A 27950-nucleotide genomic window follows, 5' to 3' on the forward strand; every position below is an offset into this window, starting at 1 on the left:
CTTCCTAACTTGAGACATTACTATTGGTCTGCCAATGTCCAAAAACTCCCATGGTGGATGGAAGAGCAGGAGCCTCTGCCTATGTGGGTGTGTTTGGAAAGAGACTCTTCCCCATTTTCTCTCTCCTCCATACTGGGTTCACAACTGCCACTCCCAGTCTCTAACCTTCCGAGTCACCATCTGTTTCGTTTCTTTCAGATCAGAGACTACGTAAAGAAACAGTTTCCCCATTTCCCAAATTGCCCCCCTGAAAATCTAACAGAAAGTCTACTGACAGTGGGCACTGCCACTAAGAGATCCATCTCAGTTTTCTGCGGTCTTATGTGGTCAGCCTCCTCATAACCTCTCACTGTGGTTAGAGCTGCATGGGAAGATGGTCTTAACATTAAATTTGAAGATAACGAATGGGAGACAGCGCTGTCTTTAGTACACTCGTCTTCCATATGTGCCCGTCACAGCCTGATCCAGTGTAAGGTTCTTTATAAAATCCACTACACCAATGCAAGACTGGCTAGAATCTTTCCCTCTGTTAATGAAGCCTGTAACAGGTGCAGTTTAACTCCAGCTAATCATGTCCACATGTTCTGGTCGTGCCCTAAATTAACATCATTCTGGACACACATTTTTGACACTCTAAGCAGGGCATATGAACACATTATTGTCCCCAATCCATTATCTGCAATATTTGGTATGTCCCTCACAGATCTGCCCAGAGCAGCAAAACAGGCACTGGCATTTACCACCCTGCTAGCCTGAAAACTAATTTTGCTCCATTGGAAGCTCGCCCATCCCCCATCACATAAACACTGGGTCAAGGAGGTTCTGTACAACCTACTTGAGAGGCTTAGATTTTCTCTCAGGAGCTCTGTAGGGACGTTCCATAACACATGGGACCCCTTTCTGGAAATTACTACCTCACCCGAACATCCCCAAGACTTAGAGGAGGGGAAGGGAAGGGTTTTTTTGTTGTTGTTTGTTTTTAAAATCTTATTTATTTATTTATTTTGTACATGTGTGTATGTATGTGTATGTATATGTATGTATGTGTGCATGTGTGTATGTATATATGGATATGTTTATGTATATGTGTGCATGTATGTGTATATATATATATATATATATATATATATATATATATATATATATATATATATATATATATATATTTATATATACACACACTATATTGCCAAAAGTATTTGCTCACCAGCCTTGACTCGCATATGAACTTAAGTGACATCCCATTAGGGTTCAATATGACGTCAGTCCACCCTTTGCAGCTATAACAGCTTCAACTCTTCTGGGAAGGCTGTCCACAAGGTTTAGGAGTGTGTTTATGGGAATTTTTCACCATTCTTCCAGAAGCGCATTTGTGAGGTCACACACTGATGTTGGACAAGAAGGCCTGGCTCTCAGTCTCCGCTCTAATTCATCCCAAAGGTGTTCTATCGGGTTGAGGTCAGGACTCTGTGCAGGCCAGTCAAGTTCATCCACACCAGACTCTGTCATCCATGTCTTTATGGACCTTGCTTTGTGCACTGGTGCACAGTCATGTTGGAAGAGGAAGGGGCCAGCTCCAAACTGTTCCCACAAAGTTGGGAGCATGGAATTGTCCAAAATGTCTTGGTATGCTGAAGCATTCAGAGTTCCTTTCACTGGAACTAAGGGGCCAAGCCCAGCTCCTGAAAAACAACCCCACACCATAATCCCCCCTCCACCAAACTTTACACTTGGCACAATGCAGTCAGACAAGTACGTTCTCCTGGCAACCGCCAAACCCAGACTCGTTCATCAGATTGCCAGATGGAGAAGCGCGATTCGTCACTCCAGAGAACGCGTCTCCACTGCTCTAGAGTCCAGTGGCGGCGTGCTTTACACCACTGCATCCGACGCTTTGCATTGCACTTGGTGATGTATGGCTTGGATGCAGCTGCTCTGCCATGGAAATCCATTCCATGAAGCTCTCTGCGCACTGTTCTTGAGCTAATCTGAAGGCCACATGAAGTTTGGAGGTCTGTAGTGATTGACTCTGCAGAAAGTTGGCGACCTCTTCGCACTATGCACCTCAGCATCCGCTGACCCCGCTCCGTCAGTTTACGTGGCCTACCACTTCGTGGCTGAGTTGCTGTCGTTCCCAAACACTTCCACGTTCTTATAATACAGCTGACAGTTGACTGTGGAATATTTAGGAGCGAGGAAATTTCACGACTGGGTTTGTTGCACAGGTGGCATCCTATCACAGTTCCACGCTGGAATTCACTGAGCTCCTGAGAGTGACCCATTCTTTCACAAATGTTTGCAAAAACAGTCTGCATGCCTAGGTGCTTGATTTTATACACTTGTGGCCATGGAAGTGATTGGAACACCTGATTCTGATTATTTGGATGGGTGAGCGAATACTTTTGGCAATATAGTGTATATATCTTGCTTCATACAACTATTTTACTATTCATTATTATTTTGAGTACTAATACTGGATGTGTGTATGTGAATGCCATGAGTATGTCTGCGTGTCTTTGTTCATTGGGGGAAGGCCTGCGACGGGAAGGGTGGGCGGAATACGGGACATGGGTTGACATACAGCTGAACTTTTATCTATATATGTCTCTTGTTATCCTCACACTGTATGTCTGCTTGTTAAAATTGTTCAATAAAAAGAGTTGGAAAAAAAAGGCCTATTTCTCTCAAATATTGTTCACAAATCTGTCTAAATCTGTGTTAGTGAGCACTTTGCCGAGATAATTCATAGTCCGAAAACTAGTCAGTATCTGGTGTGACCACCATTTGCCTCACACAGTGCAACACATCTCCTTCACATAGTGTTGATCAGGTTGTTGATTGTGGCCTGTGGAATGTTGGTTCACTCCACTTCAATGGCTGTGCGAAGTTGCTGGATATTGGCAGGAACTGGAAAACGCTACCATATACGCCAATCCAGAGCATCCCAAACATGCTCAATGGGTGACATGTCCGGTGAGTATGCTGGCCATGCAAGAACTGGGATGTTTTCAGCTTCCAGGAATTGTGTACAGATCCTTGCAACATGGGGCCGTGCATTATCATGCTGCAACATGAGGTGATGGTCGTGGATGAATGGCACAACAATCGGCCTCAGGATCTCGTTACGGTATATCTGTGCATTCAAAATGCCATCAATAAAATGCACCTGTGTTCGTTGTCCATAACATACGCCTGCCCATACCATAACCCCACCGCCACCATGGGCCACTCAATCCACTACGTTGACATCAGCAAACTGCTCAGCCACACGACGCCATACACACTGTCTGCCATCTGCCCTGTACAGTGAAAACCCAGGATTCATCCATGAAGAGAACACCTCTCCAAAGTGCCAGACGCCATCGAATGTGAGCATTTGCCCACTCAAGTCGGTTACGACGGCAAACTGCAGTCAGGTCGAGACCCCGATGAGGACGACGAGCATGCAGATGAGCTTCCCTGAGACGGTTTCTGACAATTTGTGCAGAAATTCTTTGGTTATGCAAACCGATTTGGATGTACTGTTGGCCGTTTGGATGTACTGCCAAATTCTCTGAAACACCTTTGGAGACGGCTTATGGTAGAGAAATGAACATTCAATTCACGGGCAACAGCTCTGGTGGACATTCCTGCAGTCATCATGCCAATTGCACGCTCCCTCAAAACTTGCGACATCTGTGGCATTGTGCTGTGTGATAAAACTGCACATTTTAGAGTGGCCTTTTATTGTGGCCAGCCTAAGGCACACCTGTGCAATAATCATGCTGTCTAATCAGCATCTAGATATGCCACACCTGTGAGGTGGATGAATTTTCTTGGCAAAGGAGAAGTGCCTTATAGACTCTGTAGTACCCCCTCTGTGTTCCAGTGTCTCATTAATGATGTGCTTAGAGATATACTAGTATTAGTGACAGCAAACTGGCCCACTTCCAATACTGCTAAAGAAGAATCTATGCTTTTTTGCCTTTCCTGAAATCTCTCAATGCTTCATTCAGGGCTTTAGTGCCATAGCTCTCCCACTTACCTCTCTCAAGCAAGGCAGTCGCAATCACCTGGCATGTTACTCAGCATTCTGATAAGACATGTCCCAGCTAAGGACCCTGACAACCAAATTCATTACTTGTGCTCACTTCACTATCTACATGGATCACCAAGGCTTTAAGTGCACTGGTGGCCCTGTATGTTCTGTGATGTTCAAGACCATAACTCCATGCACCATACATGCCCAGGCAGCCCTACCCAGAGTTAAAAATATGTAATTGCCTATGCTGCAACATCCCTGGTCCCACCTGGCCCTAGATTTCCAGACCTACCCAATTCCTCAGGTAAAACAACTCTCCCAGTGGTCACTGAGCGATTCTCCAAATCCCTGCACCCCAATCTCTCCCCTTGTCTCCCATCAGCCTTCACCATTGCTGAGCTGATGTTTAACCATGCATTATGATATTATATCTCATAGGACATACTATTGGAGATTAATGTCAGTTTCATCACTGTAAGTGTCATCAATGTCTGTACTATCCAGTATCCAACACATACTCAGAATGCCACTTAGCTACACAGCTCATCCCCTTTCAATGTGTCTTAAGAAACCAAGCACCCCATTGCCCTGTTCGGTGCCATCTCTTGGACCTGCCATCTGTCCTTAGACAGTGGCCTAGTTTGTCTCCTTTATATCTCCTTTGTTTAAAAGACAGTTGAAATTAGGCAGGGGGTAAATCATAAACAGGCTTGTCAATATCTGCAAGTAAAAGTCCATGGTTTTATGGGTCCTGTGGGCAAACAATAAGAATTCCTGTACAACACTGGTCCTAATACCAAAAGGCAGGGGTGATTAACCCAGGGACACCTCTGTTTTTTTTTGTGAGCACACAAGGTTCATGATGGTTCATCACAACCACTCACTGTGACCTATTCACTCAGCTCTGTCTATACAACTGACATATAAAACCTTTGCTTGACATTGTTCATTAATTTTAAATTGTTCTTTAGGATTTAGATTCTGCCTTGCTCTTTGAAATTCTGTTTGACTATTACCTTACTTTGTGCCTGTCCCTCCACATTGTGTTTTGTCTAGTCCTTTTGATATTATCTGATTTGGGCTAAAATGTGTCATACGACATCACCATAGCCAAAGCCCTTTTTGATTCATGTGTGTTGAACATGAGTACAGCCAATTCAAGCAGTTTTCTGCAAAAAGCACAAAATAGGACAACAAAAAATCTCTGCAAAATCCTGAAGGGACAGTTTGGTAGATAAATAACCTATTTTTGTGGCACTGAGCCAGTTTAGTTTGTTAATGAAATAAAGTTTATTATTGTGAAACAATAAAGTTTGGTTTTATTTGAATATGTTCCCTTTCAAGGGAATTCGATGCTGCATCTTGGCTGAGGCTATGGGAATGCTTCATTGAGGAAGCTGTGTCTAAAGCTGTGTGCACACACCAGTTTATTGACTTGGATAGAATGTGTGACAAAGGGAATGCACGCCAACAAGTCCATATAAGGGCATCTACATCACATTACTCTAGCTTTACGAAGGTGATGTTTGTGCTGATTGTTTTCCCTGTCTATCTAGACTAGGAAAAAAATCAGACATTTAAAAGATTAGGAAAAAAAATATTATGATGAGCAAGCAGTTTAAGAGGTGTGCATCCGTGCCCCTGTTATATCACGGAGGATGACACGCATGTTCTTTGCACTGTTTTTTTGGGAAAGGAGCATGCCCGGTTGGCTCTCGAGGGAGCCAGATGTGTGCATTGTGAGAGTTTTACTCTTCACAAGCTTTGATCTCACTTGGCTGTATTTTCCAGCCAAGCTTCTGCACCTCATGGCTCGTGTCCCACATCCCCCGAGACGGCACAATGGCTTTGATCATGGGGTTCACAGGTTGAGTTGGCAGAAGCGGAACAAGAGATGGGTCCTTTCCTTTCTCTTATCCTCTCTCTTGACTCTGAAATCCCCGTTTCGGATTTGGGTGCTCGCTTGGAGATTTCTCCTATTGTTGTCTGTGTCGGGCACTGAGGAGCTTGATGTAGTCAAGGAGAGGCATTCCACTCTTGACCTGCAAATGCAATCAGTGGAGTTTGAGAAGCTCCTCAAGGTGGTAATGCATGGCATTGATAAATTAAGCTAAATTAGCTTCACAACCTCTTCCTGACTTTAGGCTAATGTGCCACCCCTATGCAGGCAACTGCTATTTTTCCTGGATGTCCATGCTGAGGTATTGAGGTCCTGAGGGAATCCATATTCTGTCCACTTCTAATTATTCGGCCATTGAAGGGCTTGAAAACTTTGGGTATGCAGCCATGCCTATGGTTGAAGAGACACTTGCAAGCTATCTCTCCCCTACATCGCCCACATGGAGGAAGCCTGCGCTCCATTCTAAGCCATTCTTAGCCCTTGCGAGGAAGGCCTACACAGCAGCAGGCCAAGCTGGTGCGGTTCTGCACACCATGATGATCTTTCAGGCCTACCAGGCTGACCTGCTAAAAGAACTCAGCTGTGCTGAGGGACTGAACCCCAGAACAATCTCAGAGCTCCGTGCCATGAAAGCAGATGGCCTGCAACAAAGGCCACTCCATAGCTGTGTAAGTTGCCAAGGAGAGGTGCCTGCAGGTTAATTTAACAAGGATTAAGGATAGGGATTGTAGTGGAAAATTTTAAACTTTCTGTGATAATGTATGTGCGAGGCTTGTGTGTACGTGCAGATTGACCATTGTGTGCAAAAAACTTCAAATATGCTGACAGTTGAATTCTTGAAGACAATATGTCCTGTTCTAAGGGGAACTAAGTTGGCAGGGTAAGGAACTGAGAGGAGACACCTGTCCAACAACTATAGCTTGAAATTTGAACTCATGCAACTTCTGTTAAGAGTGTATGCATAAAAGCAGCATGAGAAAAAGGGGAAGCACCTCTCTCTCGCAGATGCACTGTATGTGTGTGTGTGACTGAGATGTCCTGCGCAGTCTTTTTTATTAATAAACTTTTCTACTTTTACTATGACTTTAGTCAAGTCTCCAACTTATTTCAATTTGTTTAACTGATTTCTACCACAATTCTTTGGCACCCCAAGATGGGACCCTGCAGTTGAGCAGCTGGAGGAGACAGAGTAAGCGCGGCACGCAGCGCTTCGAAGGTGTTACTTTTTCTGACGCTCTCGTATTGGCTATCTGAAGCTGAGCAACTTGGAAAAATCCCCACGCCGGGGGTCAACATCAGTTGAGAGGTAAGTTTCAATTTCTGCAGATTGCCTAGGAAAGACTTATCTTATACCTGGGATTTGGTCATGGCGCGACTGGGATCGTCGTAAATTGGGCAAGATAACAGACACTGACTAGAGTCAGGAGATAGTGGACTAGAGTACCACGACGTGGGGTGAAAGACCCCCACGAGATGTCTCATTTTCTTTGCCTAGGCTTTTAGGGACTTGTCATAGTGAGTCTAGGAAAAGGAAGTCAGAGCAAAGGTTGACAGAATTAACAAGCTATCCCAAGTCCATGTCCAGTCACACCAGAGGCAAAACCAAGCTGACAACTAGCAGACCAGATCCCTACGAATCAACCATCGAGGAGCATGATGCCAAGGCCGACATCGATGACCACCGGCTGAAAGATTTCCGACTCCCAATGGTTGAAGTAACCGGGGCTGGAGGGGGCCCAATGCTTGTGCAACAACCGTGGACCCCTGCAGACATAGAAGAGGTCCACAAACATCTTCCAGACCTGAGGGAAGTCGGAGGGAAGAAGTTTGCCGAAGAATTCTCTAACTTCTGCAAAGAATTCAGACCAACTTCAAGTGAGTTAATGAGACTCCTCGGGAGGAAACTGGGAGTTGATGTCACAAGGCTGAGAATGGCGTGGCCTGCGAACCCAACCGCAATGACAACCCTGGAATGGGAAGACGAGGACAATGCCCAGTATAGGGTCCTGGTGAATGAGAGAGTGACAACGGCAGAAGCAGCTTTCCCAGTGAGAATGGACATGACTAAGATAGCAATGTGCAAACAGCGAGAGGAAGAGACCGTTTCACAATATCTGACCAGACTGATGGAGGTACATGATGCTCACAGCGGTCTAACAAAGCCTGCAGATATGTCCGCTGAAGGGGTGACGCCTTACGAGGCACACCTTAGAGATAGCTTCATGAACGGACTGAAAGAAGACATTGCAAGAAAAGTTAAAGACACATGCATAACATGGAACACTGGCAAACTCACACTGATTGAGCAGCATGCCGTCCATGCGGAAAAGCTCTTGAATCAAGATAAACAGAAGAAGCAGAGAAGGCGTGAAGATGACACACAAAGCACAGAAGGCCCTTCTCCAGATGGTCGCTGTTCAAACCCAACAAGGGCAATGTTCCAGGAACAGAGGACGTGGTAGAGGCTGGGGTAGAGGCCGAGGAGGAGGACCAGGGGGAAGTGGATGTTTTGTTTGTGGATCCGACGGACATTGGATGAAGGACTGTCCCAAGAAGTCGTCTCATCAGAGTCAGCAAAACAACGACAACATGGAAAATTGAAAAGAGGAGAGGGGAGCGGAGGAGGGGGTGCCAGTAGGGTTGGGTGAGTCACAATTTTTCATGCTATGCAAAAAAGACATGCTTAAGCTAACCCTAACCTCTCCTGTCACTAATGTAGTTGTAGTTCAAAATGCTCTCTTATTTAGAACAAAAATTTGAACCTAAGGGAACTTATGTTAAATATCAGACAGAAGGTTACACAAAATTGCTCACATTGGTACTTGAGGGAAAGCCTGTCCGATTTTTGGTAGACTTGGGGGCAGGGAGATCAGTGATTAAGTCTAGTGAATTTGCCACACCTCCTAAGCTGAGTGGACGATTTCTGCATTCTATAGGGGCGTCGGGGGTTCTGGTTACAGAACAGTTCTCAGTACCACTAAAATGCAGATTGGAGGGCTTGAGGCCATTAAAATTCTCTTTTTATCATATCTGAATGTTGCCCGGTAAATCTCCTAGGGAGAGATCTTATGTGTGAGCTTAATATTAGCATTTCCAGTGATCACACGGGATTGTCTGTCAGTTATCCTGACGGCACGGAGTTCTGCTGTGTTAAGTATGATCCGAGCAGCTTGATCTATGTATACAAGTGGAAATTGTATGACGCCGCTATAGGAACAGTAAATCGTACATTCGTTGACAAGGCACATGTCCTTACTAACCCAGTATGCAATGACTTCATGGCACCTGACAAATTGCATTGCACAGCACATGCACACGAGGGTGGGCCAGATAGTGAATATGAGTCAGAATGGTTCAGAGAAGGTAGGGAAGAAGTTTTGTTGGTGAAGACATTGTTGTGGAATGCGCATTTTTGCATGGCTGAGGTAGACCTGTCTTGCATAAAAGTTAGAATGGGTAAGCTACACCCATTCACTGTATGGAATTCGGCCCCGCATGTCTCTCTGGCAAAGCCACCTGATGACAAATGGAAGGACATTGGTCCATGGGTTTTAAAGGTTGTGAAGCATAGGGACTGGGTCCCAACTTCTGACCCAATGGTCAAATTTAGCCCATGGGCAAATGCCTACAGCATGTCCCTCAACTGGGTGACTAAGGTAGAGAGAACTGTGGAAATGATTCCTGATGGCAATCATGAACCATCTGTTTGTGCCACATGCGTACAATTGGCCATTACAGATCCTAGGCTACAAGGGGTTCCAGAAACATTATGGGCAAAACATAAGTATGACATGGGATTAATAAAGAACTGTCCTTCGGTACAAATAACTCCAAAATCTGATTATAGGCCCTGCAAGCCTCAATACCCACTGAAACCAGAGGCCATTACTGGGATAACTCCTGTGTTCAAATCCCTGCTATAGGCAGGAATTATAATTCCATGTGAAAACTCTCCAGTACGCACTCTTCTTTTTCCAGTTAGGAAAATAAGGGCTCTAGGGGAACCAGAGGAGTGGCGCTTTGTGCAAGATCTGAAAGCTGTGAATGACGCAGTCATTCCTAGAGCTCCTAATGTGCCAAATCCCTACACCATACTTATGCAATTGACACCTGATTGCAAGTGATTCATGATAATTGATCTAGCAAATGCATTCTTTAGTGTGCCAGTACATAAGGATAGTCAGTTCTGGTCCGCGTTTTTGTTTAATGGAAAATCTTACACTTTCTCCTGACTGGGACAGGGTTACTGTGAATCACCAACCATTTACAATGAGGCACTAAAACAAAGCCTGGATTCACTTCAGCTGAGTGATGGTTCAATTTTACTTCAGTATGTAGACGATTGTTAATTAGCAGTACCTACTGAAGAACAATGTGAATTGGATACAATCAAATTGCTGAAACATTTAGCCGAAGAGGGTCACAAAGCTAGTTTATCTAAATTACAATTTGTGCAGCAAGAAGTCAAATTTTTAGGGCATTTGATTTCAGGTCAGGGTAAAACGCTTGAACATAGCCGAGTTGAAGCCATTCAGAAGATACCGAAACCGGTAACCAAGAGACAGCTGATGTGTATGTGTTCCTACTGTAGAATGTTCGTTCCAGATTATGCAATCCTTGAGGCCCCTCTGAGCACAATAGCTCACAGGAAGGGTCTACAGGCCCACAGTGCACTTAGTTGGATGCCCAAGGCTGAAAAAGCCTTCATGGCGTTGAAAAGAGCTCTGCAGACCACTCCCACATTGGGCATTCCAGATCCGAATAGGCCTTTCATCCAAGCAGTAGATGAAAAACAGGTATGTATGTCATCAGTCCTACTCCAAGTTGTGCCCAGAGGCTTACTTCTCAGCAAAACTGGATCCAGTGGCAGCTGGGCTGCCAATGTGCTTAAGATATGTTGCAGCTGCAGAAAAAGCGGTAAACGCGTCTCGAGATATAGTAGGTTACAGTGAGCTCACACTTTTAGTCCCACACGCCGTATCACAACTCCTCCTAGAACAAAAAACAGCACACATGACCAAGGCAAGGTGGTTGAGATATAATACAACATTGCTTGAAATGCCTAATATAACTGTGAAAAGATGTACTGTATTTAATCGAGCTACACTTCTTCCTACAGAAGCTGACAGAGAACCACATGACTGTGTCGATGTGATTAATGAAATTTGTATCCCAAGGCCAGACATTCAAGAGATGCCGCTCCAGAATCCTGACTTGGAACTCTTTGTCGATGGATCCTCATCCAGAGATGCTGACACAGGGTGAAATTGTGTGGGGTTTGCAGTAGTTACACATCATGACACTCTGAAAGCAGAACCACTTCCAGCCAATCTCTCCTCACAAGTGGCAGAATTGATTGAGCTTACTGAAGCTTGCAAAATAGTGGAGAACCATAAACAGGTGAAGGACGCCCTACCGGAACCCAAACAGACTGACCTCCATGACCTGAAGCCAGGTGACTGGATCATGGTGAAGGACTTCAGGCGGAAGAATTGGAAAGCCAGGAGGTGCCTAGGTCCGTCCCAGATCCTGCTAACAACTCAGACAGCAGTTAAGGGGGCAGAAAGGGCAACCTGGATACACGCCAGCCACTGCAAGCAAGTTCCAGAGCCAGAGATCAACTAAGATAGAATAGTGACAGTCACGCTGTCCCTGTTGGTGTTCTAAAACCTCGTAAAGGTGGGACGAGTGCTGATCGGGTATACCAGCAGCATACGAATGAGTCATGTTACGTGTGCCATGCCCTGCCAACGGCAGTCAATTCACACACGCTGCGATCGTCAACAGCATGGGAAAATACAACACTCACAGCAGTGGCTCAAACATGTATCACTCCAATGTGTTTGAAATCTAGCAATTTAGATGCAAATCTCACACATGCCACCTATATCAAGCAATCAGGAATCAGGTGGTGCGAGAGCAACACAGACAAGGACATGTGTACACGAGTGCTGAGGACAGCCTTATATGGCTATCAAAGAAACGTTGCAGAAACGAGAGGGATCAAAGCCATTTTTCCACCACACTTCAAGTTCCCTGCATGTTTCAAGGGCAACGGGAATCAATTCCTGGGTGTAACACATAATTCATCATGTGCCACTACCTACGATTCTTACAGCAGTAATAACAGTTGCAGCGAGAAACCATGTTCCGCCTTACATCTGGGAGAAAATGGCACGTTTCCTCATAGTGATGATTGGTACTGGGTGTGTGGGCAATGGGTATACACATTTCTTCCCAAATATTGGAAAGGCATCTGCGCACCTGCGCAATTCAACATATCCCTGATTTTGGTCACAAACAGTCCCATGGGTTTAAATCACCATTACCGTGCAAAAAGAAATACAGAAGACGGGTTTCCCCCACAAGAGCACCAACTCAAGACAAAATTCACTAAGTTCTGGGATGCCTTCTTCCCACAGTATTGGGTAACACAACTGTGGAACCAACTAGAGTTAACTCACTATCAACTAGCCACCTTTCTCAATGCCACTAATGCAGCAGTTGAGGGCATTAAAAAGGAACTCACAGCGCTGCGCCTAACAGCAGTGCAAAATAGAATGGCCCTGGACATAGTACTAGCAAAGGAGGATGGTGTTTGTCAAATAGTGGGCGACACATGCTGCACTTTCATTCCAGCCAATGATGATGACCATGGGCAGATCTCCACAGTACTGGAAAAGATGCATCAAGTTGCTGACCAACTTAAAGACGATGAAAAATGCCAAGTGAGCTGGGGACTGTGGCATACTCTGTTCAGGCAATGGGCCCCATACCTCTCACTAGTGGTACCAGTGGCCATACTTCTGTGCCTATTCGGGCCCTGTTTGGTAAAATGCTTACAGAGATGGATGATAAAACAGGTCACCAGATACACCATGTTGCTGCAGAATGACGAGGAGGACGGGAAACACACCATCAGGTCAGTAAGAACAACTAGCTCGCTGCAGGGGAATGACGTTGAAGACCCCTGGTGACCACCTTTCCAAGATGAGGATCTGACTCTGGACTGGCCACTAGACCCGTTGGACACGGATTATTCACCAACTCTGAATGTGGACACTGGTGAAGAAGATGATGTGTAAAACCTAAGTAAAACAATAATGATGATGCTATTTTCTTACTGAACTCTGCATACTCATTAGAGAGTCTTTTCTCTACAAAAACAGCGGTATTGTCTTTTCTGCGATGATCTAACTATGTGACAGCATAACTGAAAACCTGGTGGGAAGGCTATGATAGATGTTTGTTAGATTATTACTTTATAAACAGCTTAACATTTTATTATGTTGTCCCTTAAGGACAAAAGGAGGGATACGTAGTGGAAAATTTTAAACTCTCTGTGATAATGTATGTGCGAGGCTTGTGTGTATGTGCAGATTGTCATGTATATGTGTGCAAAAGACTTTAAGAAAAGATTTCTTAGAATAATTCTTGAAGACAATATGTCCTGTTCTAAGGGGAACTAAGTTGGCAGGGTAAGGAACTGAGAGGAGACATCTGGCAACAACTATAGCTTGAACTTTTGAACTCATGCAACTTCTGTTAAGAGTGTATGCATAAAAGCAGTGTGAGAGAAAGGGGAAGCACCTCTCTCGCAGATGCACTGTATGTGTGTGTGTGACTGAGACGTCCTGCACAGTCTTTTTTATTAATAAACTTTTCTACTCTTACTATGACTTTAGTCAAGTCTCCAACTTATTTACATTTGTTTAACTGATTTCCACCACAGGATAAGTCCTTTCTCCTGGACATCCCAAATTCGCTGAAGAGTCTGTTTGGCAATGCAGTGAGTACTGTCGTCGACAGGCATCAGGAGATGAAGCATAAGTCGGTGGCATTCAGGGATTCTATCTGCCACCGAGCGGCCTGGGCCGTCTTCCAAACGTACCCCACCCCGTTCATTTAGATTAGACAGAAGGGCTAGTGTTGCAAGCTCACTCTACTATGGGAATTGCCTCGTCCAGTGCCCTAGCCAGGGGTGTTCCCCTCCAAGAAATATGTGCCACGGCAGACTGGTCTTCTCCCTACACCTTTATCAGGTTCTATAGCCTGGACATGGACCCCACTCCAGGGTCCTAACGTCTTTCAGGGCTAATTGATATTGTGTTCTCGTTTCGCTTGTGCTCTCTTCGCTTGTGGGTATTAAAGTTTCCATAGTGTCAGCCATGACGCAGTGTCAAGTTCCCTTGAAAGGGAACTACGCCAGGTAACATATGTACGTACCTGAAAAGGGTACGCGATGCTGCATCGCTTGTCACACCCCGGGCATCCACTCGCGATTTCTTCAGGCAAGTAGAAGCTGGAGTAACGTGACATAGATGCCCTTATACGGACTTATATGGTCGGCGTGTATTTCCACATGTCCTATCCGAAGCATTAAATTGACGTGTGTACATTCTTCAACTTCAGACACAACTTCCGTAATGTAGCTGGTGTAGTTTTCCTCATACTGGCACACATATTAGAACTGTGCACATGTGTGTGTAGACATAGCCTACCTGGCAACTCTAACAGTGCACCTCTCTCAATAATGTGCTTCTTGTAGAGGGTCTTGAGTACTTTGGCACTGCCAAACCTCTTAAAGCGACTCTTGACGTTGTTATAATACCACTCCAAAGATTGGACCCTCAGAAGCCTGTAAATGCACACACATAACAATGAAGGAACAGAAATCATTATACATTTAACAGTTGATGTCTTGGTCAATTTCTCTAAAATTAGCATTTTACTCCCAACTAACACAATCATCTGGACTTTAAGTGACTCCAGTAAGTGTAATTGGTCCCCATATATTCATTTGCAACATTTTTTTTCGAGTTTTTGTAGAGTTAGACATAGATCATATTGCATCTTTCTATCTTTTATTTCCAGACTGAAAGCTGATTTCATGCAATAAAATCAATTATATGGTCTACCCTGTGTGTGTGTGTGTGTATGTTTATTTGTATAATTATAAATATATAGTACTAAAATCACTTACTAGCAAATGAGAATAAAAAGGAAAATAATGAGTACCCTTTAAGTTGCCCCAAGCCTGCATCCTATTTCCTCAATTCCTGTTAAATCCAAATATTTGTTATCTATTGTTAGAATCAATAATAATTTCATTATTGTATTAATCAACGCTAAATCCATGATCAAATTCATCTGGGCTTCTTCTGCGATTGTAGTATGAGATTTATTTTCTGTTTCAGTGTACACATCAACATATAAGAAATGTGATTGTGATATGATGTAATTCCTCCATCAATTTCTTGGTCAAAATTGATTTCCATCAAAACAATCTTTTCATCTGAAATTCTGTGCAAGATGATATTTCATAATGGTTCATTGGCTCTTCTTTTTTTATTTGTCAAAGACAAAAAGGACAAGGCTACCCACTCTTGCAATGTGCTCCTGGTGACATGCTTCTTGGGTGCCTGCCTTGTCTGCTCTCTGGGTTTGGCCAGATGCAGTTCCCGTGACATCCCTGCATCTGCTCTAAACACCTCACTCCCTAAATTATTGTTTCTTCCGGTTCTCCTAGTGCTATTTTTCCTTTCTCCTCTCTTTGGTTGCCCCAGCCCCGCTTAATCTCTCACGTCTCCCCTACTCTTGTTTAATAGAATCCACTCATTTTGTGTACTAATCATCTCCCCTGTATATACTGTATATATATACACAGTATATATATATATAGACAGCTCTGGGAAAAAGAGCTCTGGAAAAGAGACCCCTGCAAAATAATCAGTTTCTTATGTTTTTTCTTACAGGTGCATGAATTGGTGAGATGAACAATTTTGTTTCATTTTTGTGAACTGCTGACAATATTTCTCCTAAATTCAAAATATAACTATTGTACTATTGTTATTTAGAGTGTATATTTAAAGGAAATGACAACACATCAAAATAACCCATGATCATGCAGTATTTGCAGAGCTTTAATAACTCAATAAAACAAAATGCAAATAATTTGTAAACAAATTTTGTTAATGTTATAACATTAAGAAATCAGTATTTGGTGGAATAACCCTGATTTGCATGTGTTTTGGCTCCATGCTCTCTACCAGTTTTTCACACTGCTGTTGGGTAACTTTATACCACTCTTTTTCAAAAAAGCAAAAAGCTCAGCTTTGCTTGATGGTTTGTGACTATCCATCTTCCTCTTGATGACATTCCAGAGGTTTTCAACAGGGTTCAAATCTTATAAATATACAAGTTTAAAAAAAATAATAATAAAAACCCACACCCTTTGCAGCAATAACTGCATGACAAATCTGTGGCATTCGACTGATCAGGTTTTGCAGATATTCAGGTGTGATTTCCTCCCAGGCCTTTTTCAGTACTTCCTAAAGGGCTACAGTGCTGGTTGGACAGTGTTCCTGAACTGTTTGTTCCAGCTTCTCCCAGACCAGCTTAATAGGTTTCAGCCCTATCAGTACAGCTACCAAATTCACATTAAATCCACAATATATTTATGCACAGTGAAATCTGGCACAGTGATAGAGACCAGTCTCTGCAACTTGCATTATACCATTGGTGTAGATCCCTTAAGTTAATTTCAACCATTTTGGATTTTCTGCCATTTTCCTTTTTTTTTTCTTCACAAAAATAGTTTTTTTCGTTTGTTTATTCTACTACCATTTTTTTAAATGGAGCAGGTATATTTTGCATTAAAGGACGCAGTATACTTTGTCCACAAGGTATGATGTATTCAGACCAAATTTGTAAGCACAAAATGTTTTGCCTAAATTAACTACTGTTCGGCACTATAAATCATAAATTAGTAAAACTGTTCATAACCTTTAAGTTGCTCAACATTAACCACAATTATTTCTTTGGATTTCTGGAAAGTGCATAGTGTACTCAACCATGTGTGTGTGTGTGTTTGAGAAGAAGAGTGTTATATTAATGCATTTATTTATAGTAACTAAAAAATAGAATCAAATGGAAATTAAATATGTAAAACATGCTAAAAATTGATTTAAAAGCATTTTAATTTTTGTACTTCTTCATTTACTATGCCAATGTTTTGCTGCTCACACACACATTCCTGAGACAAATACATGCATGCATACATATTATCAGTACATTATCAGGTTGATGTAAACATAATGATGTGCATTGAACTTGTTTTTAACCCCACTCTTGTCTGTTCCCAAAGGAAATCCTCAAGCGGCTGTTTGTGCTGTACTTTAAAATCAATAAAATGTAAATTAAATCATTGCACTGTGGTAAACAGTTCTATCATTACAGTGGTGTGTGCAAGAGTCTCTGCTGTGGTTTATGAATTACTATTCAATCTCACCACAGCTAGTTTAGAGTAGCACAAGACTGCTGACCAGCCAATCAAGAGTTGTTTCAATGCTACTAAGGGTGGAGTTCAATGGCATTACAGCCACTGCTGTGGATCTATTATCCTCCTCCACCATTGAACTATGAGGACAACTCTATTAATAAGCTTCCACAATAATGGTCCCAGTTACAGACTCAATGATTTTAGCTGCCTGGCTGTTCCCACTAAATTAAAATTAACATGTTGGATGGGTCACTTAACAGAAGGCACTAAAACTTTGTACTTGCGAGAGTCTGTTCTGTAAAGTCAGCATAGAATTAATAAATATACATTTACAAACACACACACACACACACACACTTCTCTTACTATACTGAGAATATTTCATTGTGAGATACTTCACTGACAATTATTAAAGCAGCTAATTAATGCCATACCTGTACCTTCATCTAACCCCAACCTTAAAGGAGAAGTTCACTTCCAGAACAAAAGTCTACAAATTTACTCACCCCCTTGTCAGTTGTAAAGAAATTATGTTTTTTGAGGAAAACATTTCAGGATTTTTCTCCATTTAGTGGACTTCAATGGTGCCCTCAAGTCTGAACTTCCAAAATGCAGTTTAAATGCAGCTTCAAAGGTCTCTAAACGATCCCAGCTGAGGAAGAAGGGTCTTATTGAGCGAAACAATTGGTCATTTTCTTAGAAAAATAAAAAATTGCATACTTGTTGACCACAAAATCTCGTCTAGCACTAACTCACATCGACAGGTCACACATGATGTAGGCAGAACTTTTTTTTTCTTTTAACCAAGAGGAAACTTTTGACTCTTTTAATCAGTTAGTATAATTTTTCCATTGAACTATGCACCAACCATAAAAATCTACATAAAATATATATCATAGCAGAAAACCACCAGTAACAAAACCATATTTTTAGGAAAAAGAGAAAAAAGAAATAAAAAAAAATATGTTTACTTTGAACTACAGCTAAGGTAATATTACGTAATCAAGACACCCTGAAGGAGATAGTCTGTCTACTGTACACTTTTTTCTGTTTTCCACTGCTGTTCATGTCAAATTTCTGGGTAAAAGAATTCACATCACACTAAAAAGACAAGCTTAAATAATCATTTATGTAGATGAACAGTGTGCAGTACCTCTGTTAGCATTTGTTCATACACAGATGGCAAGGATCAGGAACTAGGGGGCATTTTAATGCCATGGCTGCACCTCTACGTATAATGCAGAAAGCCATAATAGGCACTTAATCATTTAAGTATAAAGCCCTGTAATCCAAGAATGGCAGTAGCATACAGTAGCCACTCCAGATCCAAGCATGATTTTTTCATGGTAAATGGACACCTGAGAAATCTGTGTTCATGTATATGACTGACAAACACTAATACAGCACATACAACAGCCAAACTGCATGATGAGCTGCTGGAGAAGCTATGCAATCTTGGTTTGCTGTGGAGACCAGGCCTCCAGTCCTCAGCACTGTCTGATGCGGGTGGCTGGTAGAGGGGACATGAGAAGTGAGAAAAGCAAGAAAGCTGAAGTGGGGCAAGATGGTTGGTGTTTGTACTAGGCTAAAAACAAACTCTAGATGGCCGGCTCTCCCATGCATCATACATTCCAGTGTTTGCTGGACTTTAATGCATTTAATTGTCCAGGGATCAGAGTACACATTGTGAGTTTTTAGAGACTGCCGTGTCTTTGTTTTCACACAGACATGGCTCAGTTCATCCAGTTAGTGAAGTAACCTTGTTTTGTGTCAACAGAAATACAGCTCTGTGCAGTAAGGCTTTTGGTGGTGGCTTGTGTGTTTATATCAACACAGAATGCTGCAAGAAATCTGTGCTTGTTGCTAATTATTGATCGAGTTTGTGACTATTGGATCTTGTTCTTCTTTCGGCTTTTCCCTTCAGGGGTCTCCACAGAGAATCATCTCTCTCCACCTATCCCTATCTTCAGCATCCTCAACACTTACACCCACTACCTTCATATCCTCATTTATTACATCCATATACCTCCTCTTTGGCCTTCCTCTTTTCCTCCTGCCTGGCAGCTCCATGTACAACATTCTCCTACCAATATACTCACTCTCCCTCCTCTGGACATGTCCAAACCATCTTAACCTGGCCTCTCTAACTTTGTCCCCCAAACGTCCAACATGAGCTGTCCCTCTGATGTACTCGTTCCTAATCCTGTCCAACCTTGTCACTCCCAAAGAGAACCTCAACATCTTCAGCTCTGCTACCTCCAGCTCTGACTCCTGTCTCTTCCTCAGTGAAACTGCCTCTAAACCATACAGCATGGCTGGTCTCACCACTGTCTTGTACACCTTCCCCTTGATTCTCACTGAAATTTATCTATGACACAGAACTCCCGACACCTTTCTCCACCCATTCCAACCTGCCTGCACTCGCTTCTTTACCTCTTTCCCACACTCTCCATTACTCTGGACTGTTGACCCCAAGTACTTAAACTCCTATACCTTCTTCACCTCTTCACCCTGTAATCTTACTGTTCCACTTCCCTCCCTGTCATTCACACACATGTACTCAGTCTTACTATGACTGACTTTCATTCCTCTTCTCTCCAGCGCAAACCTCCACCTCTCCAGGTTTTCCTCCACCTGCTCCCTGCTCTCACTACAGATCACAATGTCATCTGCAAACATCATTGTCCAAGGAGACTCCTGCATGACCTCCTCTGACAACTGGTCCATCACCATAGCAAACAAGAAGGGGCTCAGAGCCGATTCCTGATGCAGTCCCACCTCCACTTTGAACTCCTCTGTCTGACCTACAGCACACCTCACCACTGTCCTGCTCCACTCATACATGTCCTGACCTCCTCATACAGTACCACAGCTCTTCTCTTGGCACCCTGTCATACGCTTTCTCCAAGTCTACAAACACACAGTGCAACTCTCTCTGACCATCCCTATACTTCTCCATCAACATTCTCAGAGCAAAAATTGCATCTGTTGTGCTCTTTCTGGGCATGAAGCCATACTGCTGCTCACAAATTTCCACTACCTTCCTTAACCTAGCTTCCACTACTCTTTCCCATAGCTTCATTGTATGGCTCATCAACTTTATCCCCCTATAGTTGCTGCAACTCTGCACGTCACCCTTATTCTTGAAGATCTGCACTAATACACTTCTTCTCTATTCCTCAGGCATCTTCTCACTCTCTAAAACCCTGTTAAACAGACTAGTTAAAAATTCCACTGCCGCCTCTCCTAGACACTTCCAGACCTCCACCAGGATGTTGTCAGGACCAACTGCCTTTCCACTTTTCATCCTCTTCAAAGCCTTCCTGACTTCATCCTTTCTAATCTTATCTACTTTCTGTTCCACAGAGTTCACCCCTTCAACTCTTTTTTCCCCTCTCATATTCCTCATTCATCAGCTCTTTAAAGTACTCCTTCCATCTCCTCTGTACACTCTCCTTACTTGTGAGCACCTTTCCATCTCTATCCTTAATAACTCTAACTTGCCGCACATCCTTCCCATCTTGATCCCTCTGCATAGCTAACCTGTACAAGTCCTTCTCTCCTTCTCTAGTGTCTAACCTAGTGTACAACTCATCATATGCCTTCTGCTTGGCCTTAGACACCTCCCTCTTCACTCTGTGCTGTAACTCCTTGTATTCCTGTCTATTCTCTTCAGTCCTGTCCATGTCCCACTTCTTCTTGGCTAACCTCTTCCTTTGAATACTATCCTAAACTTCCTCATTCCACCACCAAGTCTCCTTTTCTTCTTTCCACATTCCAGATAACACACCCAGCACCTTTCTTCCTGTCTCCCTGATCACTTCTGCTGTAGTTTCCCAGTCATCTGGCAGCACTACCTGACCACCCAGAGCCTGCCTCAACTTCTGTCTAAATTCCTCACAACATTCCTCCTTTTTCAGCTTCCCCCACTTGGTTTTCTTCTCCATCTCTATCTTTGACCTCTGCTTACAGACCATCAAATTCATCCTACACACCACCATCCTATGCTGTCTGGCTACACTCTCTCCCACTACCACTTTACAGTCACTAATCTCTTTCAGATTGCCTCTTCTACATAGGATGTAGTCTACCTGTGTGCTCCTACCTCCACTCTGGTAAGTCACTCTATGCTCCTCCCTCTTCTGAAAATAAGTGTTAACCACAGCCATGTCCATCCTCTTAGCAAAGTCCACTACCATCTGTCCTTCAAGGTTCCTTTCCTTAACTCCAAACTTGCCCATCACCTCCTCATCACCTGTGTCCCCCTCACCAACATGTCCATTAAAATCTGCTCCTATCACCACTCTCTCACCTGTTGGAATACTCTCCATCACCTCATCTAATTCACTCAAGAATCTCTCTTTCTCCTCTAACTCACAACCTACCTGTGGGGCATAACCACTAACAACATTCAACATCACCCCTTCAACCTCTAACTTCAGACTCAACACCCTGTCTGACTCTCTCTTCACCTCCAGAACATTCCTCACAAACACCTCCTTCAGGACCACACCTACCCCATTTCTCTTACTATCCACACCATAATAAAACAGCTTGAATCCTGCTCCTATACTACGAGCCTTGCTACCCTTCCACCTGGTCTCCTGTACACACAGTATATCCACCTTCCTTCTCTCCATCATATCAGCCAGCTCTCTACCTTTCCCTGTCATAGTACCAACATTCAGAGTTCCTATTCTCAGTCCTACACTCTTACCTTTCCTCTTCTCTCTCTGTCTATGCACTCTCCTTCCTCCTCTACTTCTTCGACCAACAGTAGCCCAATTTCCACCAGTGCCCTGTAGGTCAATGGCGCCGATGGCGGTCGTTGTTAACCCGGGCCTCGACCGATCCGGTATGAAATTTAGAGTTTTGACAATTTACATTGTTAAATTTCTCAATGTTTTATGCCAGATGCCCTTCCTGACGCAACCTCTCTATTTATACGGGCTTGGGACTGGCACAGAAGTCACTGGACTGTGACCCCATGGCTAGATTTTTGTGACTATTGGATGCCGACCATTTTATTTACCACAGGAATTCACCACTGTGTTTATTGTTGGCAACACCAACATGCTGGATGCCACAAACGTCTGTGGTACATATTGTGTAGAGCCCTTCCCCCACCTAGACTACTTAGACCACATCTCTGTTATGCTAATCCCATCATTCAGACCAGTCATCAACCACTCTGAAGTATGTGAAAGCCTGGCCAGCAGGAGCCATATAGGCTCTCCGGGACTCATCCCTTTGAAGGAAACCCACTGCTGCGTCATGGATTGACATTATTTGAATGCAACTTGTGGAACCGGTGTCTGAAACATGTGTGAACACATGCAAATATCATTGGCTGAAAATGGGGGCAGGTGACATAGCAGTGCACATTAGCAATCCCATACAAAGGCATCTACATCATTAAACCCCATTTAACCCCAGCATAACTCCAGCTTCTTTGTCTTCAGGAAGCACTGTATCTGCCTGTGCCACATGGCATGGGCCTCATGTCTGTCAAGGTAGGCAGCCACCTGCAGGATATTTGTGCTTCAGCAGTTTGGTCCTCTCTGCACACATTCATCAGGTTCTATAGCTTAGATTTGGACTTGACCCTGGAGTCTCAGGTCCTGAGGGGTTGATCACTTGATCTGCTTCCAGGAGTCATCCAGGCATTCTTCCTTGTGTGGAGGTGTTGATACACATAACATCAAGCAATGATACAGCATTGGGTTTCCTCCCAAAGGAACATCTCAGGCTATGTATGTAAACTGGTTCCCTGAAAGGATCCCCTAAGGAAGCCAGGTTAAACGCAACCAACAGTGATACCAACAATTAGGATGAATGCATGTTATCAATGACTAGCTAAATTGGCAAGTGAATTAATAACATGACTGTCTCCAAGACCATTACCATATGCTCCAATCATAAGTCGTGGATGACAGTAAAGGTGTGTGTGGTGCTGAAAACCAAAGACTCTGTCTTCACAACAGGTAACAAGGTGGCCCTAAGAACAACAAAGGTTAAACTGATCCATAAGAGGCAAAGCATGCACACACCCAGAGAATCCACAGCCACTTCAAAGACAGTGGTGACACCCAGCACATGTGGCACGGCCTCCAGGCCATCACTAACTACAATAAAACGTCACCAGTGACAGTAATGCCTCCCTTCCAGATGCACTGATCAACTTCTCGGCTTGAGGCACAGAACAACGTGGTGAGGAAGATCACCCCTCCTCCCAATGACCAGGTGCTTTCCTGGCAAAGAGGCTTATTTCTTTCAATAAATCATGGTGAGATCTCCCCCAGCATGATTTACAAAGGGGAAAAAAATAGTTGTTTGCGCTCACATTTGTCTTCATCACATAGACTCAATGTGTTTTCAACCACATAATACTCCATGATTTTGTCTGTGGGTCATTTACTTCTAGATGGGGTGGCAAGAGTGCTTGATAACTGGTAGTTTAATAACCCCACTGCTTTTCAAACTCTGCATCCCAATGCACTGCACTCATATGTGCTGCAGACCTGTTGGATACTGGTTTACAGATCAGCAGCTTTATATTGCAGTAATTTGTTTATTAATTTTTTTTCAGTTTTTCACCATTGTATTGTGCAGCCACCATGGGTTTCAGAAAAATAATATGAAAAGGGAATTGCACACATTGAAAACATTCTCTATTGCCCCCTCAGACAACACTGCACTCACCACCACCAAATGCAAAGGGTGTGTCAACTCCATATTAAATTCATGTTCATGGAAAAGGGAAACATCCCAGTTTTGGAATGGCTCAGAGTCCCCGCTCTAATTAATCCCAAAGGTGTTCTATCGGGTTGAGGTCAGGACTGAGCTGGCAAGTCAAGTCTGTTGGGTTGAGGTGAGGACTCTGTGGAGTTCCTCCACACCAGACTTGTTATAGAGCAAGTTTGGTAGTTGACTTGGTAGTTGACTTATTGAAACATTTTAATTTAATTGTATTTAAATTTACTTTAAATATATGTGCTACCATATATATGTGTCCTCTTGCCAAACACATGCAGATATATACACACACCTTCCCCCTTCACAACAATTTTACCAAAATCCAATGTGATCCAATCCAATCAAACTATTTCTTTCCACTGCTTCTTTTTTCAATTAGCTTCCTGAGTCACTTTGTCACAGCCTGTGTTTGTGGATCTCACTGTGAAGCTTAAATGCAATCTTTAAGAGTCTAGGAAATCTTCCAGTTGTGTGTCTCTCTCTCTCTTTCTCTCTCTCTCTCTTTCTCACTGTGCATGCTCTATGGAGGAGTGAGTGTTGTGTGTAGAAGGTGCGAGAGTGGTTGGATAAGAAGCTGTGTAAAAGTTCAACTTGCCAGCACAGTGTAGGGGTTGTGTGTGTGGCGATTGTCGCAGAATATTTTTTAGTGGTTGGTATTGTGGTGTGACATAAGAATATTGTCTCTGTTAATCATATATTTTATAATGTTAATATATAATATAATATTGCCTCACACAAATATTGCAATTGTGATTTTTAATAATGTCAGTAACTTAAGCAACTAACCTGGTTCAGAAAGGCATTGTGAGTTTAAATTAAGAAAATCCCCCTTGGTTGTAAATTCTCCACTAGTTAAAGACCTGGTGTACTTTATAAGAGTGGTTTTTATGGATTTTAAAGAAAATTTAAATTCAGTTTTAATGGGTTTGACTATAGTATCTTCATTTCTTCCGATGCTCACATTGAATGTTTTAAATATGGCAAAACAAGTTATGTTGGACTCCTGAGATATAGTATAGATTGGATAAGTGGTACAGACAATGAAATGAAATGAAATGAAAAAAGTTATGTTGTTTGGGCCTGTTCTGAGAGGCAGAGTGACCCTGGTCTGAGCCTGCAGCTACAGTTTGGCCAGCTGCTTAGGGCCCCTGGAAGGGCTTCTGCAGTGGAGCGAAAGGAGAGAGAGCCCCAAGCCCAGCCTGCAGCCCAGAAGCCCACTGGAGTCACAGCAGCCCCGGAGAAGCTCTGCTTGTTTGAACTGGCCCCAGTGAGGCCATTTGGCTGAAATGTCCCCGGAAAGGCCCAGTGAGGTGGAACCAATCCTGGAAAAGGCCAGCTTGGCTGAACTGGACCCAGACAAAAGAGCTCAGTGGGTTCTGGCACACTGCTAGAGCCACCTGCTCTGGCAGAGGCAGGCACAGAGGTGCAGGACCAACACTCAGAATCATCAGTCATTACACCAGTGCAGGGGGATGGGGAGACATGGAGATGGAGGATGAGCCAATATTTAAAGTGCTGACCAAGAGGAAAAAACAAGGTAAGGGACAAGGGGCAAAGAAGGCAAAGAAGGAAACAAAAGTAGTAGGAAGAGAGTCAAAGACTGTATGCCAGATTCTGTATTCAACAAAATGGCAAAAAAATGTATTGAGGAGTTATTAATGTAATTGAGGAGTTTTTCCCATACCAAAAACAGTTCATCCTTGACTCTCAATGCCCCTTTTAACTGCCAGAGAGAACCTTCACCTGAGTGACCCACTTCCGTGTCGGGTCACTTCCGGGTCGAAGTTGGTGCGAACACCAACAGTGGCAAGATTGTGGCACGATTGGCATTGTGCTCATACCAAGCCTTGCATATTGCCATTTATACCTTTCCTGTGTTACCTTGTTTGTATTTTGAGCAAGTTTACTCATTTTGTGTTTTTCACGCATTTGTTTTCCCTGTTCTGATTGTTTTCCCGGTTTTAACTTCTACCACCTGTCTTTTGCCAATGTTATTATTTGTATTATGATTTGGATTGGTTTGCTATTGGATTTTGCGATTAAATCTGCACATGGATCCCAAACGTGCTGCCTCTGGGGATTCCTTACAGATAAGAATATTTCAGAAGAAAACAAGCTTTATTGATGTAGAAGTCTTTCAGTTAAACAAATTGATAAAGTGAATTGTGAAAGCTGACATGATGATGACACCGAATATCTGGTATGTTTTATATTGGAGAGGTTTTTACCCTGTTTATACCTGTCAAGGGCAGAGGATCTGGCAGCATGCATGAGACTGCTGTGTCTATGCGCTATCAATCAGCTCTTACACCGCTGGCGGTCCACCCTAACATCAGAGGAACGTGTTCATAATGGACTACCAGACCCACGAAGGTGACCAGACCTGCGAAGGCAGTCCTGCAAAGGATGGACCTTTTCCCCAGCTGGACCTTAATGGGTGTTCAGGTCCCCTCCTGGAGTACCGTAGTGAAAAGGAGATGGACTTTGAGACAGCATCAGGGAACCTGCACTACAGGGCTTCTGTTATGGTTTAAATAAGAAAAAATTATGTGGGAGGGTAGACATCCCATGGTGAAGTGTACTTGGTTTTAATGATGATATTAAAGCAGAGTGGAGGGTATTGTACACACCCACCTTTAACCAAAAAAGCTGCTGACCTCAGATGGAGGATTTTACATGGTATCATTTCCATTTTAAACCGTGATGTTACACATGATTGTCTATTCTGCTGCAGCTTTTATTCACTGCTCCAGGTTAAAGTAATTTTTTTAATGCTGATTTTAAGTTTCAGTGTTGAAAAGTAAAATGGCAATATACAGTACCTGAACAGAAAAAACAAAAGTGTACAAAATGTAGACTGTCATGACAAAAAAATTTAAATCAAGAATCCTGATTGATTTTAACTTCTACAAAAGCATAAAGCATAAATGATTTGCATATGTTTGAGGCAGTGCAGTGTTGTGAGAATGCTCTGTACTCTGTTGCAGAAGGAGAACTCTGCTTTTACACCTTGTTCTGTGGATGCAGGTCGGCATGTGTGTTTGTGCCTGTTTCCTTGAGGCTGTATATTGAACCAACATGCTATGATTGTTTATAGAACAACCTTCAATTGGATGCTCATATGTAGCCCCTCATTCTTTAAAGCTGGGTGTGTACTGCTCCTTAATGCCCTTATATATTCAAACTGAGTTTCTGAAGGTTTTATGCATGTGATAATGTGGTGTGTGTGTGTGTGTGTGTGTGTGTGTGTGTGTGTGTGTGTGAGAGAGAGAGAGAGAGAGAGAGAGAGAGAGCAAGAGAGAGAGATGAAGATAGAGAGAGAGAGAGAGAGAGAGAGAGCACAATTACTGACCTGCTCTTGTGGCAAAAGGCACAAACATAACCATGTTCGTGCTGGCTGTAGGAGCAGCAGGCTTTGCAGACATTGTAGCGACAGTCTAGGCAGACACGACGTGGCTTGAGAAAGAAGCTGAATGGCCCACAGCAGCGAATGCAGCACTGCTCATTAAAGCCACGCTGCTTGGCCAATAGCAGACAGCGTGTGTCCTCTTCCTCCAGCTCATGCTTCAAATCACTAAACAGAGAAATAAGAAGGGAGAGAGTAAATGAGAGAATGTAGTTAGAATAGGAAATGTTTAGAAAGGAGGGAGAGAAAGTTTAGATAAGAGAAGATATAGGTATAAACACAGGGAGACAGAAAAGATTAAATTGAGAGGGGCAGTAAATGAGTGAGAGAGAAGAGATGGAAATTTTAAGAGGGGGTATAGAGTGTGGAGAGAGAAGAGGAGACAGAGAATGGGAGAGAAAGACAAGAAGAAAGCCAGAGGAGGAACTGGGGGAATCAGAAGTGGTTCAGAGACAGACAGAGGAGAGAAGAGAATGGTTTATTGATAGAGAAGAAAATAAGGAGAGAAAGAAATAATGGAGAGAAGCGAAAGTTGGGGAGAAAGAAAGTAAAAGAAGAGCATATAGCATATGATACAGAGAAAAAA

The 27950-nt window shown here is 43.2% G+C and overlaps 1 protein-coding gene across 8 annotated transcripts in view; it reads right to left on the reverse strand.

The window, feature by feature from the left end:
- myripb (myosin VIIA and Rab interacting protein b) overlaps positions 1-27950 on the reverse strand; it is a 96190-nt gene that overhangs the window by 27067 nt on the left and 41173 nt on the right. For all 8 annotated transcript variants that reach the window (XM_058376926.1, XM_058376925.1, XM_058376924.1 and 5 more), the window contains exons 3-4: positions 27311-27532; positions 14423-14559 (exon numbers count right to left, since the gene is read on the reverse strand). In XM_058376926.1, the coding sequence (XP_058232909.1) occupies positions 14423-14559; positions 27311-27532 (359 nt within the window). The remainder of the gene's footprint in view (positions 1-14422; positions 14560-27310; positions 27533-27950) is intronic.

This window comes from Hemibagrus wyckioides, linkage group LG23 (genome assembly GCF_019097595.1).
Source record: "Hemibagrus wyckioides isolate EC202008001 linkage group LG23, SWU_Hwy_1.0, whole genome shotgun sequence".
Classification (NCBI taxonomy): Eukaryota; Metazoa; Chordata; class Actinopteri; order Siluriformes; family Bagridae; genus Hemibagrus; species Hemibagrus wyckioides.